This window comes from Terrapene carolina, unplaced genomic scaffold, assembly GCF_002925995.2.
Source record: "Terrapene carolina triunguis isolate 2854851 unplaced genomic scaffold, T_m_triunguis-2.0 Scaffold102, whole genome shotgun sequence".
In the NCBI taxonomy this organism is placed as follows: Eukaryota; Metazoa; Chordata; order Testudines; family Emydidae; genus Terrapene; species Terrapene triunguis.
The window spans coordinates 4,931,276-4,946,728 of record NW_020664453.1 but is presented as its reverse complement, the minus strand read 5'-3'; the positions used below and the strand labels follow the sequence as shown (position 1 = coordinate 4,946,728).

The window sequence follows — 15,453 nt, the reverse complement described above, 5'->3', positions numbered from 1 at the left end:
CATTGGGATGAAGGCTACAGGAACGAAATGGCAAAAATGGCTAACTGCTCCCAGTGGCACATAAAATTAAGCTGCATTCAAGGAAGGAAGATGTGTGTGCAGAGACCACTCTCTCATGTGGTCATATCACTTTGGTTAAGGACTCCATTAGCGAGGCATTCACTTTCATTTCTCTCTCAACCCACAAAATTAACTTTGTTAGTACCCGAGGTGTTATCTAAACTAGGAAGAGAGATGGGCTTTTTAAAAAGTGGGGGACGTAGCACCCTTTGAAACACCACTTACTGCCTAGTGTAAAATGCAGATTAACACCTTTAAAATTAAGTTAGCTAGTGACAGGGGTGTCAGCTAGCTAACCATTTAAAAATTGTTAAACTGTATCTAAATAGATGGTAAATTATGCTTCAAAGGGTTAGGTGCATGCATATTTAAAAAAAAAAATGTATAAACAGATCCAGGGAAGCTACTCATCACAACAAACAGATGTCATGTCCCATCATTAGATGGGCCACTTATTTCCATCTTGTTTAGCCACTCCCACTGGATTATTCTGCCTCTGCCTCCACCTCCTTCTTCTTGAAGCAAATGCCTTGTTGAATTCACAGCATATTTAAACACAAAATAATTCCCCCTCCCCCCGCTTAAAATTAGGTAAGTGCCTTGCTCACTTAGGGCCTAAAGCACATGGGTGCTAGGTCACATACTCCCCAGACTGGTTTCCCTCTTGTTTGACAGAACTAGTTTTTAGTGTGTCATTGGCAAGCTGGAAAATTAAAGCCAGACCTTTATTAGAAACTTTTGACAGCTCAGCAACATTAGTCAGCGGCGTGATTTATTGGGCAACATTTTTATACCTGCAAAAGCCCTACTGTAGAAGCACTTACAACTGCATAAGGGTGCTTTTACCCATATAACCTCTTTCACATAGAAAACAGGTATAAGTTATATTACCAAAAAGCCTTTTTTTTTTTTTTGGCAGTATAAGTCTGTATCTACGCTAAGAGAGTTTACTGGTAAAGCTATATCAGCAAATGTTTCTAGTTTAGACCTGGCCATACATTTTTAACCCTGCAAACATTAAATAGTGGCAGCACAGTATAATGGATAAGGCTTACAAGATATTGCCAGCTCTACTGCTGACTTGGATCTCTCCCCAATGCCAGCCCTCTACTGTCAAGATGTCTCATCACACCCTCTCTCCTTCCCTCAACCTGAACCCTGTACTGCTTGGAGACCCTTTTCAGCTATACTCCTCTTAACTCATAGCCACTTTTCCTCCCCGGACACCAAACTTCTACTGTTAAAAGCCCTAACACCACCCCTGCACTGTTCAGAGACCCAGCCCCTAGTATCTTCAACACATGCACTCCAGTACTGTTTATCACTCACTCTCCCAGGCTCCGATTTCCTCATTCAAGACACTTCTCTTCCCCTTCCCCCTAACGAGGTCTCCACTCCCTTACAGGCATCCTACCAATCTTGTATCCTTTCCCGGGGGCACTTTTTCCTCTCCTGTTTTCCCTCAAATATCCATCTCATCAGGAGAAAAAGCTCATGAGGGGAACAAGCAAAACACAACTTTGCTAAAAGCAAAGAAAGCGGGCCCCCTTCCCGCCTGGATTCCCCCAGAGCTCCCCCTTTCCCCCCTGGAGCAGGGGACAGTATTTCTAACTCCATTAGTTCAAAAGGCAAAGTCAGAATCCCACAGGTCATGAGCACAGACTGTGACTTATGGTCCAGCTTCTGGTTTCTGAACTCCCGCTAACCCCCCGCAACACGTGTGATAATTATGGGCTAAAACGTCAGCCTTAAGTGCATTCAAACGTGTACACAACCCCCCTAGTTCACCCATGCCCCAGCATCCCCTCGCGCTACACGGAGCCCTCCCAGTTCCCACTGGCAGCTCCCCCAGGGCTGGCTCCCTCGCCCCGCACTGCCTCCAGCCGGTTGGGGAGGGAGGCTCCCGTCCCCCCCTCACCTGTACTGCTTGGGGTCACTGGGGGACTTGACAACGTCGGGGTCCCCCAAGTTGGGCTTTGCCCGGCGGTCCCCTCCTTCCTCCTCAGACTCCTCCTGGAACAGGCGGCCCTTGGCGTCCCGGCCGCCCTCCCCGACCTGCTGCCCCGAAGGCAGGTCCGGGCAACTGCACGAGGCCTTGTTCCTGCCGGGCATGGCGGGGGAGCGCCGAGGCTGCTGGCTGGGGGGCGGCGGCGGCTTCGGGGCGGCTCGCACGGGGCAGCTGCGGCCGGCGCCTCGGAAGGCCTGGTCCGCACCAACTCTCGTTCCCGGCCTCCTCCGCGCTAGGGCGCCTAGGGCCCTCCACATCCACCGGGCTAGCCCCCCTGGCCGCTGGGCCTCGCCCCGAGCTCCGCCCCCTCCCCGGCACACAGCCTCACTCCCACCCCCAGCAGCCGCTGCAGCTAACGCGAGTCTCACGTAGGCCTCCCCCTTCCAGCCAATCAGCACCCGACTTCAAGGTCACATGGCCAGGACGAGCCAATCGTAGCCCATCCAGGCCAGCTCGCCTCTGATTGGCAGAAAGCACGCCTATGGCGTAAGGACGGGGTAAACCATAGTGATCCGGGAAGGGGAAAAGCGCGGAATCCAGCCAGCGGCGAAAAGGGGAGCAGGATAGAGCTGAGTGTCAGGCTCCCGGCGGGAATTAGCGTGGCTTCTCCCCGCCGCCTCCTTTCAGGGCTCGGTCTGATTAATTAAGCCTATCTCCCCGGTCGTGCGTTGGACGCTTCCAACAGCCGGTGTGGAGCCGGTTCTTCTCTTCCCATTGGTTCTATGAAATGTCGCTCACTTCTAGCTGGACCAATCAGCTGGCGCGGAAGATCCCACCCAGGCTAGCGTGAGAGATGGTGGGAGTATTAAAGTGCAGGGTCCGGAGGGACCTGACGGCTAGCGCTGGCCTGTGGGTGGGGGGAGAGGCAGCACCAGGCACGTGGGTGCGGCGGGGCCCCGCAGGGCCTGATCAGTTTCAAGGGCGGGAGGTCTAGGGTTGCCATGAACTTCCTATTTGCACCCTTGCTCTGAGGCCACGCCCCTGTACCACCTCTTCTCTTAGGCCACGCCCCTGTACCACCCCTTCTCTTAGGCCACGCCCCATGTACCACCCCTTCTCTTAGGCCACGCCCCCGCTCACTCCACCCCACCCCCTTCCTCCACACTGGCTCATTTTCAGGGGGTGGGTTTTTCTACACACTATTTTTCTGCCTTATTCAGCCACAAGATGGACCCCAAAGCCCAGGTTACCTGGAGCTCATTCTCTCCATGGGACATGCATACAGCTTTTCATTTAGGAAGCTGCATCCAGTGGGGCAAGTCATTCCAGAACTACCCAATCTACTGAGCAACTTGAGGCAGTTCTCCGCATGCCTCAGTTTCTAGTGGAGATGGTCTGGAAACAGACCACACACCCCCATCCCTAAACTTGGTAGCTACTTCTAGGGATCGACTAGTTTGCACCAAGGCTGGTCAGGCATGGACAGGAGCATGTCCTTAAAAGTGAGGATCCCTGCTCTGTGCAGGGACTGCAGTTCAGGAGCTCCCCTGCCCCTGGAAGCAGGGGCTGCTGACCATGGGAAATGGCTTGTGAGCCTTGGCCACCCATGCCCTCTCAGAAAGGGAACAGGGTGGTACTTTCTCTCTCTCTCTGGCTTCCCAAAGACCTAGAACTCTGCTTTTTGTGGGCTATGAAAGAATATTGACTTTTTGTTTGGACTACTTTAACCCTCCTGTTATGGGGCAGAGCATAGGCGCCTGCTTTTTCGTTTGCCAGGGGGTGCTCAGCCCCAGGCCCCGCCCTCACTCCACCCTTCCCCCAAGCTCCCACCTCTGCCCCTTCCCGCCCCCACCCCTTCCTGCGCCTGCTCCACCCCCACCCTGCCAATTCCCTCCCCCAAGTGCACCCCGTCCCCGCTCTTCTCCCTCCCTCCCAGCGCCTCCTGCATGCCGTGGAACAGCTGGTGGCAGCAGGCAGGAGGCGCTGGGAGGGAGGAGGAGGAACTGATCAGTGGGGCCGCCGGCGGGCAGGCGGCACGGGAGGGTGGGGGCTAAGCACCCGCTAATTTTTTTCTGTGGTGCTCCAGCCTTGCAGCACTCACAGAGTTGGCACCTATGGGGCAGAGGCCCTAAACAGCACAGCCAGAAGGCCATGCCCCAGACTCTTTGATAAGAGCAGTGTCCACCCTCTCGCCAAGGGGATGCTAAAGAGACATAACCTACTATGGGAAGAGAGGGTGGTTCAGCCTCTGTGCCCATGCAATCCATGGCCTCTCTCTCTTTCAATACTGCCACCTTGGGCAACTGATGAGGTGGACACTTGTCCGGTGAATGCTGTGTGAGACCATCACGTGCTTTCATACTGGCCAATGAATAGCTGCCAACAACAACAGTTGTACTGACCTTTACCAGAAAGTAGGTCACAGCACGACACCCTACAGTGGTGGCTGGTGCCCAGATTAACTGAGGAGGCTGAATGTCACAAGCTGCCTCCTCCCATTCAGGTGGGTCATAATGAGGACCCTGCTAGGAGTGGGAGGATAAAGAAAGTTGGTGGGCAAATGGGAAAGAACGAGGCATCTCTTCCCTCTGCCTCCCCATCTTTACCAGGAAAATGGACACTTCACTGCAAATGGTAGGATGGGAGAAAACAGTATTTTCCTCTCTAAACCTGTCACTGTGCTCTACTAGTCCCCTCTCTCCCAGCTATCTAGCTTTCCCCTACCATCTCCCACCAACCCTGCCGCACACACCACCACTTCACCCACATCTTCAGTCACCAGTTGATTCCATTCTTCCCTACATTCAGCCTATCCCCCTCAGCTCAGAACCCCTCAAGTTCCCTCATCTCCTTCCAGTGCAACCCTCACCAGTTCAGAAATGCATTTCCTGTCCCCCCCACAGCCACCCTCCCCAGTATGAGAGACTCTCTTCTTCCTTTAACTTCACAGCTGAGCACCACCATCCTCAGCTCTGAACCCTTTCATCAAGTTATTTTTTGTTACTAGTTAAGTTATCCTAAAACGTGCCTGTCACCACTGAAATGTTATACCTGCTACCCTGTTAATGCTTGTTTTGCCATTCAGCCTACAGCATCTCCTTCCCCACAGTGGTTCCTAATGATAACTGCGGCCCAGGGAACACTATCTGGCAGAAAAGGCACAAGCGACTCAGTTTAAGTCAAGAAGATTTAGAAAAAGACCACCTCTTCCCTGATAGAGGACTCCATCCTTACTATTTGTTGAGATAAGTAACGTAGCTCACACTCAAGCAATCTCTGGCCACGTTCAGAGACTAAATAATGTCTTTATTTTGTCAGCTTCATAAATATAGATACAATATGTACACTCCTAGCACTGCACAAATTGCATGTTCACCACCAGATTAGAAATACCCCACAAAAGAGAGCATTTATTTTAGAGAGATGACTTTTGAGAACAAGAATTAGCAGTATCCAAACACACACTATAGCAAGGCTTTGATTCACTAGCACAATAGATATAGAAGCTATATTAAGTCTAGTTGGTTTTCCATGCCAGAAAATTACTAGCCTTTGTATTAAAAGCATTTGAGGTATGACAGAAGGACACCTTTTCAAAGGCAGCCTGAGGCCCTAAATCCTGCTAGTTACAATGCAGTGGACAGATCCCTGCACGGCACCCAGCAGCGTAGCTGGGGGGGGGGGGGGGGGGAGGAGCCGCTCCCCCACTGAGCATAAGTGGTGCCTTGTCAGTTTCCTGGCGCCTTTGTACTCACCCGGGAGAGCAATTAAAAAAAAAAAAGGCGCCACCCACTGTGGCGCTTTTATTTTACTCACCCGACAGCGCTCTGGGTCTTCGGCGGCATTTCAGCGGCGGGACCTTCAGTGCCGCCGAAGACACCTGGAGCGAGTGAAGGGCCCGCGGCTGAAGACCCGGAGCGCCGCCGGGTGAGTAAAAGCGCTGCAGCGGATGGGGCCTTTTTTTTTTTTTTTTATTGCTCCCCTTGTTCCCTCCACCTGGCTACGCCACTGACGGCACCCCACCAACTTCAGTGGGGTCTCACACCGACGCTGCACCCACTTGCACAGAGTAACTTGCACAACTCTGGCCTAAATTTTTTAATTTTGTGTGCAAAAAAAATAGGCTAATTTGACATCACTGATTTGTATGGACAAATGCCATTTGTACTCTCAAATTTGAGTCTGTGTGCATAACACTTAGTCCTGCCATGAGTGCAGGGACCTGGACTAGATGACCTTTCATGGTCCCTTCAAGTCCTATGATGATTAATTATATGAGCAAATAGAAATTTGGCCTAGAAAGTTTGAGAGATCTGTGAAAGTAGTCCTCCACGTGTTTGTGTATATATACAATGCTACAAATCTGGCTACTACATATATATCCACACAGAATTGTACTCATATAGATATAATAACCTTAGTGGCAGAAATGTTGAATGTTTAAAGGTATGCTATATCTAAATTGTAAAAATTGCATCCCAGAAAGAAGCAGGCCATGGGATGTCGATATTTCAGATTTTCGGGATCTCAGTCATCTGTTGTTCACTGTCGCCATTTTTAAGCCTTCATTATTTTTATGAATTCCTTCTTCTCTGAAGTTTTTTGACTTTATATTTAAGTCTGAAACTAGAAGAAATAATGTCATCATAAGTGCAACCTTTTAGCACAAATTTTTAAAAAACCCAAGAACAATGTGAAAACAAGAAATACATGTAACATATAAACCAGGCTGGGGATTGTAACTGTGGTGTTATACACATTACAGGCCCTCCTGCTGGTGGGTTTTTCCATTTAATTTTAGGGTTGCATACAGCTTGATATCTATCCTTCCAAAGAGTTGTTCTGTCAGCTGACCAAGTTGAAAAGAGAAGTTCTTCTTTGCAAGGCAGAACAGCTATGCTGATCAAGATTAATAGGAGGAACATCTTAGCTTTTAAGATCCATGTTGATCATTTTAGCTGAGCTGTATGCATGCAGTTGTTTGCAGATCTGGTTTCCTCATCTCAAAAAAGATATATTGGAATTGGAAAAGGTACAGGAAAGGACAACAAAAATGACTAAGGCTGGGAACAGCTTCCATATAAGGAGAGATTAATAAAAGGGGACTTTTCAGCTTGGAAAAGAGACGACTAAGTGGGGATATGATAGAGGTCTATAAAATCATGAATGGTGTGGCAAAAGTAAATAAGGAAGTGTTATTTATTCCCTCTCATTATACAAGAACTAGGGGTCACCAAATGAAATGAATAGGCAGTAGGTTTAAAACAACCAAAAGGAAGTATTTTTTCACACAGCGCACAGTCAGCCTATTTGCCAGAGGATGTTGTGAAGGCCAAGACTATAACAGGGTTTAAAAAAAAAAAAACTAGGTAAGTTCATGGAAGATAGGTCCATCAATGGCTGTTAGTCAAGATGTGCAAGGATGAAAAAACATACTCTGAAGTGTCCCTAGCCTCTGTTTGCCAGAAGCTGGGAATGGGTGAGAGGGGATGGATCACTTGATGATTACCTGTTCGGTTCATTCCCTCTGAAACGCCTGGCATAGGCCACTGTCTGAAGACAGGATACTGGGCTAGATGGACCCTTGGCCTGTCCCAGTATGGCTGTTCTTATATATGGGTCTGATGGTTAAATAGACTTGTCATTCCATAAAACCATACATGCACATATGTCAGCCTTTGGTGTTTCTCCTCCATGTTTCTAACATTATCTAATCAACCACTGTAGAATTAGAACCATTCTGATAACATTAATAGTCACAAGAGTGCTGGTTCCTGTTCCCATTGCAACCAAACTCCTACTGATTTCAGTGGGAGCAGGATTGGGCCCTTCATTACCTAGAAAACATATTTAAGTTTTATTTAGTTAGAAGCTCTTGCTAGACAAAATTGGAGATGGTCCCAAACCAAAAACTATCATGCTGATTTCCAATGGAAATCGATGCATTAGATATTGGTGGCTGCAGTAACTCCCTCCGGTGCATGCAGCAACTCAAAGGAAACAGGGAAGGATTGTACAGGTGTGAAAGTGGGCTCCAATAGCAGCATGACTCCAAATGAATCCATTTTGCATGGGGACTTTGAAAGCCATGCAAAAGGGATGATCGTTTTTTGGGATGAACTGGACTTTGCACAGTTTTCTGCTGACTTCTAAGAGTGCCATACCCTCTTTCTTTTATGCCTGAGTTCAAGCACCTCCTCATGAGGGGTAGGTATGTCAGAAGCTCTGTGAGATTTACCTTGGGCTTAAACTCTAGTTTTGGGTGCATGTGTCATCCTTCCACAGGTTTCCTTGTTGGAGTTGTATAAAGCACTGTACTATTTGTCCCTTTGAGGTTTGCCTATAAATCTATATTTAATTCATTTAATTATCATGCTAGAGAAAAGTAATTATTCTAATAATAAAACAAAATTAATTATTCTTTCCCTTTAATAACCAAAGCCCCCACAAATATATCATGGGAGTTAACCTTGACTACTAGCTCAGGACTCAGGACTTTTTGCAGGTAGATTTTACTACTTAGCTTGTAAGCTCTTTGAGGCAGGAACCACCTTTTTGTTCTGTATCTGTACAGCTCCAAGCACAATGGGGTTGTGGTCCATGACTAGGGCTCCTAGGTGCTATGGCAATATAAATAATAAATAAAAGTAGATATAACAGTTGTTCTGGTAGATCACTTATTTTAAGAGCAACAAGACGACAGACTGGTTACAAACACTCACATGTTGGCTCCCAATAATTTGGTCTGAGATACTGACATTCAAGGTTAAACGTGCTACGCTTGGCCCTGCATGAGCCCAGAATTAGGGAAGTGCAAAAGTGGCTTAAAGCCACTTTTACCCTCTCCCTGCTTTAGGGTGACCAGATGTCCTGATTTTATAGGGACAGTCCCGATTTTTGGGTCTTTTTCTTATATAGGCTCCTATTACCCCCCACCCCCTGTCCCAATTTTTCACACTTGCTGTCTGCTCACCCTACACTGCTTGGACTCTAATTCTTATGCTAAACCTCTGCAGAGGCATGGCACAAAATTCAACTCCCACTCTCTTGATTTTCTTGGTGGCCCCGGTGTATTAAATAGAAACGGGTCCTTTCTTGCTACCCAGTCCTGCTGCATCAAACAAAACAGCAGAGTTTTACATCAAGGAGCATGGCCATCTCCTACCTGAAGTCTTGAGATGTTCCAGGTTTTTTGGATGTAAAGACAGGATTTACTTTCCTATTTTGTGAGGGGAGTCTGGGTTTCTTCTTTTCTTTTTCAAAATCTTTTCCTTTCTGATCTTTTTTATGTTCAGTGCTCTTTATCAGTTGTTGAGCTGCATGTTGGTACAGAGCTCTCCCCCCAGCAAAAGGGTCTATAACAAAGCAACATTCTCTATGGGAATAATCTAAAAATACATTTATAATATTATAAAATTCTTACACTTCAATGTAATTCATCCATTAACACTAGGTGCACTTACAATATTTATTTAGGTTTTTTGTTTGTTTTACAATATTAGGTGTATTAGATATATTTAACATTAAACTTTCCAGGACATTTAACAACCACGTCCATTTCCACTATAACAGAAACTCCAGCCTTTAGACGATATGATAATACATCATCACATGTGAAAAGATAAAGTGTGTTCAGGGAAGGGGAGAGAGAGATTTCACAGAGATTAAAATCACTAGCAGGAACAATTCTGCTGCAAAGGCGGTGGGTTGTCTGAGAGTCGCATGTTCTTCCCAGAACTGCCTCTGGACGGGTCAGACTCTATACTCTCCGACATCTTTTCACAGATTATATCCACTAGGCGCTCAAAGACCTGTCTCACATTGATGTTCTCTTTGGCACTGGCATCAAAATAATCAAAACCTGTGAAGGAAGCAAAAAAAATAAGTCTGATTATAAAAAGAATGCTTGAAGTAAGTGTAATGGTCTGTTTAAAACACCAACAACTTATTTTGTATTCATTTGGTAGCCAAGAAACACTTCAGAATTACAGGACATCCAAGCAGATTGAAGCTGCCTGTCCTGGCTCAGCTGAGTGAATCTAAGGGGCGAGGCTAACTCTTAATACTACCATGGCGAAGAGCTTTCTAAGCAGTGCTGATGAGTAGGCCCCTAAAGCATTGCTCCCTTCTGATCAGAGAACAATTAAGGTTGGACTTATGTGAAGTTACTGATGATTCCAGGGTTGCTTTTTTTTTTTTTTTCTAGCATGCCTTTGGTATCCTGCACCCATGAAGCAGTCAGCCATGACACCACCCAGGTCAACCTTCCTGCCCATTCAGATCAAATCGAGGAGCTTAGCCCTCCTTAATTACGAATTTGAATTCTTGTGTGAGACTTCAGCCCAGTGCCTCAGCCATGAGCAGAATATCAATGCACTGAACCAACACTGTCAGCCCCTACAATTCTTTATCTTCCCATTCCCAGAAGTCTAGGAGACTAATCATTATTTACAAGAATTATGTTGTTACTTCTGTTCTTCCTACTATTATATTGTCTACAGCAAGAAGTCAAACTACCATATAAATAATCTGCTTTGCAATAAATTACAATCCATGGTGATTTGTATCATGAGCTTTTGTAGCACATCAGCTCTTGTGTCCCATTACTAAACAAAGGAAAAGAAAAGCCCATTTAACTGACTAGTTTGCCTTCATTTTGTCACTCCAAGTCTCATTGTTTCAATCTGTAAAATAACAAGTAAGTTTCTAAACACACTTATCACTTAAGAATCATTTTTTTGAAAAGGTTCCTCAATTTTAACAGGATAAAATACCTAGCAGCGCCAATACCGACACTAAGCCATTGGCTGTAACTATGCAACTTGAATCATTAGACCGGTAGTTCTCAAACTTTTGTACTGGTGACCCCTTTCACATAGCAAGCCTCTGAGTGCGACCCCCCTTATAAATTAAAAACACTTTTTAATATATTTAACACCATTATAAATGCTGGAGGCAAAGCGGGGTTTGGGGTGGAGGCTGACAGCTCACGCCCCCTCCTCCCATGCAATAACCTCGCAACCCCCTGAGGGGTCTCATCTCCAAGTTTGAGAACCCCTGCATTAGACAATTTGAAGAGATCAACTTTTAAAATTGGTTCTTAGTGACAGTAATATAATAACCTGTCAACAAAAAACAAGAGACTCCAGATAAATAAACTTCTGCCATCAAGGATACCTCAGCTTGTTTAACTTATAGTCACTGGGGGGCTGATTCCTGAAATGCACAGAACAGGAAAGACAAAGGGGACAAAGGTAATTTTAAGCCATCTTCATGGACTGTCCTGCAGCCTAGAATCCTCATAGTATAATAGTAGGATTTTATGTTTGTATTTTGTATAATTACAATGAAGGATAAAGAATAATAATGTAGCATGTATTAAACGTATTGGTGTATGATTTGACCATATTCTGCCAGCCACCCTTTCTGAAAGCAGAAAGGAATGGTCTAATGGGCCATTGGTAAAGATGCATCAGCCAGAATCTATATCTGAGCTGATTTCAAGGTGGTAACAGACCTTTTAGGGTCACCACTTTGTTGTAGGTTTAGTATTTTAAAATAAGTAAAAGAATGCAATGATTGTTTTCTCTTGTATTGCAATTTGATGTTCCTGTTCAAATGTTTTGTGTAAATCAATTCTGTGTTGTGTGTGAATGAGGAATGTGTGTGTTGAGATAAGTGTGAAGGTCATCACCGAACCAGATGTTCTAGGGAGAAACCGAGGACAGATGTAAGGGCGCCAGAAGATTGCAACATGCCCCTATTGAGATGTCAGAGGAGGGCAGATTGATGACTCTAAAGATGAGACAGGCACCTATCAATGGGGACAAGATAGCTGTGATCAAAACCAGCATGGGGTAACTCCCTGAGAGACTTAATGAAAGAACAAAATAAAGAATGAGGAGGACAATTTAAGAAAACAAGCACTCATCAAACAATTGATTACAGCATGACGGTGCAAAACTCATGGGTCCCAATGAGGGAAAATCACTATATAAACAGGGTGCCTTGCCATGAAACTTTGGGTTTGTCCTGCCAAGACTTCCCCGGACCATCGTGTCACGACCAACAGAACCCGTCTCCTACCTACCCGTGATCAACCTAGCTGGCCACTAGATTGATCTGGACTCTGGACTGGTAACTATAACATCGACTGGCGGGACAGAGTGTGTGTGTGTGATTGAATGCATATGCTAATTGTTGTATCTTCAATAAATGCGGCGTATTGCCTTTTCCCCTGAAAAAGATCCTGTGTGCTTATAAGCATAACAATAACACTTTGTGCTTCTATGATGGGGGAATATGCATATACATATTTATACACACCTGGGTTGGGGTTGAAATAAGCCCAGGAGTATGCAGTTTGATATATTTCATCCAGACCTATTTAAATGTTTTCGTCACAGATGTTGAGGGAAAATATTAATGAAAATTCTGCTTATTACTAAATAGGCACTGCTGTAATGGACCAGATCCATTACATGTGGACCAGTATTCAGTTTTTGACAGTGGTCAGGAATGGATGCATACAGAGGAAGGTTCAAGTAACCACCTATGGCATGACTCACCCACAAGGGAATTTTTGGCCTAACTTCAGGCATGTCCTGATGCACGAAAGCTTAACACCTTAATATATTTGTATTGTAGGATCAATAATTATTGTCCTAAAAATATTAAAGGCCTGCTCCATCAATATTCCTGTTCATGGCTGAAGTCAAAGGTAGTGCCAAGGATTCAAGATGAGCCTCCAATTGATAACTTGATTAAGTTAATCAATGCAGACTCTTCACCTCAAGCAGACATTGACCAAGTACATCATCTCAGATTATTTTATTGCTCCTATAAATGGTTAGAGAAACATGCATAGGCATAACGTTTACATGAAAGCATTAATATGAAAGCTAACAGTTTAAGCAGGCAATAACCAATTAATCAAACTTCTTTCCCCTCACAAAGTAATTTCAGATAACATTGTACATAATGCCACATCAGCACTTAGAAAAGCTGCCTGATAAAATCTGAAATATTTTAAAATAGACAATGTTTCATACATTATGAGGCTTGAGCAGACTGGAAGTGCCAGGAGCTTCCAGAAACATAATTAGCTTTTGCCTTCTTCTGCCAATGGGGATATATTTCTCCTTGGTGCCTTTGACAAGGTCAGGGATAGGTCAAGAGGTGCAAGTGTGGATTCTTAATTAAAGTAGTTTTGTACTGATGTAATCAGTTGTTATGGAGATAACATGTGCAGTATGTATGCATGCAGACAAGACGCCCTTTGAAATATTCCAGACATAAGGATTTAGACTCGAGATATCAGGAATTTTTTGGTAATGAAAAAAACGGATGAACATCTTAGAAAAAAAATAGAAGATGGGATAGTAGCTCAAACAGAACTTCACATTTGGTTGTACTATGTTTAGGCATTAGGGTCCAAATTTTCAATCACTGAAAGCTAAATTATTCTTCAAAAACAACAAGGAGTCTGGTGGCACCTTAAAGACTAACAGATTTATTTGGGCATAAGCTTTCGTGGGTAAAAACCTCACTTCTTCAGATGTATAGAGTGAAAGTTACAGATGCAGGTGCCACCGGACTCCTTGTTGTTTTTGTAGATACAGACTAACACGGCTACCCCCTGATACTAAATTATTCTTGAAAAATATGCAAGCACCCATGCAAACTATATAAAACATGCAGTTGTGAATGCAAGTTAGGTATCTGTTTTGCAAATGTTTATATTTTCAGGTGCATACTGGGTGCTTGTGTGTGAGAAGAGGACCCATTACCTCTTTTGCAAACTAAACATGCATTTGTTTATTTCATTAGTACTGTACTTAATAAGGCTTCTGTTTTTCAGTGTTTATTTTTAGCAATTTTTGAGTTTTATGTAGATGTCCACAATCAGGGGATGTCGGGGCTCTCTCTTTTATTAAACTGTAATGAGTTAAAGTATAGTAAATATATTATTCATTATATTAGTATATACTGTAATGAGTAATCTCTTTGTAGTGTTTCCCTAGTGTGCTTTAATATAGGGCTGTTTCATACAGCTCTCCATTAAAGTGCACTAGGGAACCTTTAGTGAGCACCAGCAGGGTCTACATGGACCAATTAATGCGCAACATATTAGTGCGCTTTAGAAATCACACCCTTGTAGTGCATATTACTGCCTTATGTAGACAAGCCCTTAGATGCAAGTAACTATTTCCAGAGTTTTTCTGGTGTTTATTGGATAAATACCAATTTCATTCTTTTTGTATCGGGGGTATTTTATCGATGTGAAATTCAGAAGCCCTAACAATAGACCACTACTAAAAAGTAATTAGGATTATAGGAAAAGGCAGCTATTATTTGCATTATGGTAGGACCCGAAGGCTCCAATCTTGATTGTGCTAGGTACGGTTCAAGCATATTTAAGATACAGTCCCTCTCCCAAAGAGTTTACAATCCAAGGCCCTTATCCTGGAGATATTATATCCATGCTTAGCTTTGTGCATATAAGCGCATATTGTATGCTGTTTGAGGTAGGGCTCTGTGTTTGTAGAGTGCCTAGTGCAATTGGCCACCTGCTCCAGGACTGGGGCTGCTAGGCCCTAACACAATGCAAATTATAAATAATACCCATAAACTGAGGTTTGTCCACAACTTCCTCAAGGTCACACATTGAACCAGTGATAAAGCTAGACATACAATTGGGCTCCAGTCCCCTGCTTTTAACAATAGAGTACTATCCCTCCAATTAATAATAGAACCCAACATTACAGATTTGAGAATTGAGTACAGTAGGAGATTTTAATAAAACTGGGGTTATGACAATTCCCGTAAGTGCCCAAAGAACCTTCTCTTTCCTGCAAACCTAAACAAATATTTACAGTAACCCCTTCTACAAGGGTCTCCGGGAAACCGCATTAATTGAAGTCAATTTTAACAAGATTTATCAGATCAGTAGAAATCCTAACGAGACTATGGTGATGTAGTTAAAACATCACACACAAGACCTGATTCTTCAAAGGATTTGCACACATGCTTAACTTTAAGCATGCAAGTAGTTCCACTGAATTCAGTAGGACTACGCACATGCTTCAAGTTAAGCACACACATTACTCTTTGCAGAATTAGAGCGTTCCTTTAACTGCCTCTTGTATATTTTACCCATAATGCTTTGTAGCATTTACTCTGAAACTTTCTATATTACATTCTTTGTCTTAAGTAGAGATATTGGAAACAATACTAAATAGATGAGAAATTGGGATGCATATCCTACATTCTGGTGTTCATTCTAAAATCTTTATTCCAAATTCAGCTTCTTCCAAAAGAAACTGCTCCCTTTTTTCTAGCAATCAGGTGATGTTACTTCTACATGTGGGCAGGAAGCACAGTAAGTAACTGTGATGGTGTGACGAACTGAGACTGTTCTTACTGTGCTCTGTGAATGCTGACAG

At 44.3% G+C, this 15,453-nt stretch overlaps 2 protein-coding genes across 2 annotated transcripts in view; both read right to left on the bottom strand.

Moving 5' to 3' along the window:
• Nucleotides 1–2,336, bottom strand: part of LOC113406505 (nardilysin-like) — a 52,237-nt gene extending 49,901 nt beyond the window's left edge. Inside the window, exon 1 of the mRNA XM_026651740.2 lies at nucleotides 1,979–2,336. Within this exon, the coding sequence (XP_026507525.2) occupies nucleotides 1,979–2,325 (347 nt within the window). The 5' untranslated portion in view covers nucleotides 2,326–2,336. The remainder of the gene's footprint in view (nucleotides 1–1,978) is intronic.
• Nucleotides 2,337–9,681: 7,345 nt separating this feature from the next.
• LOC113406512 (ras-related protein Rab-3B) overlaps nucleotides 9,682–15,453 on the bottom strand; it is a 134,468-nt gene continuing 128,696 nt past the window's right edge. The window contains exon 6 of the mRNA XM_026651761.1: nucleotides 9,682–9,869. Coding sequence (XP_026507546.1) covers nucleotides 9,682–9,869 — 188 coding nt within the window. The remainder of the gene's footprint in view (nucleotides 9,870–15,453) is intronic.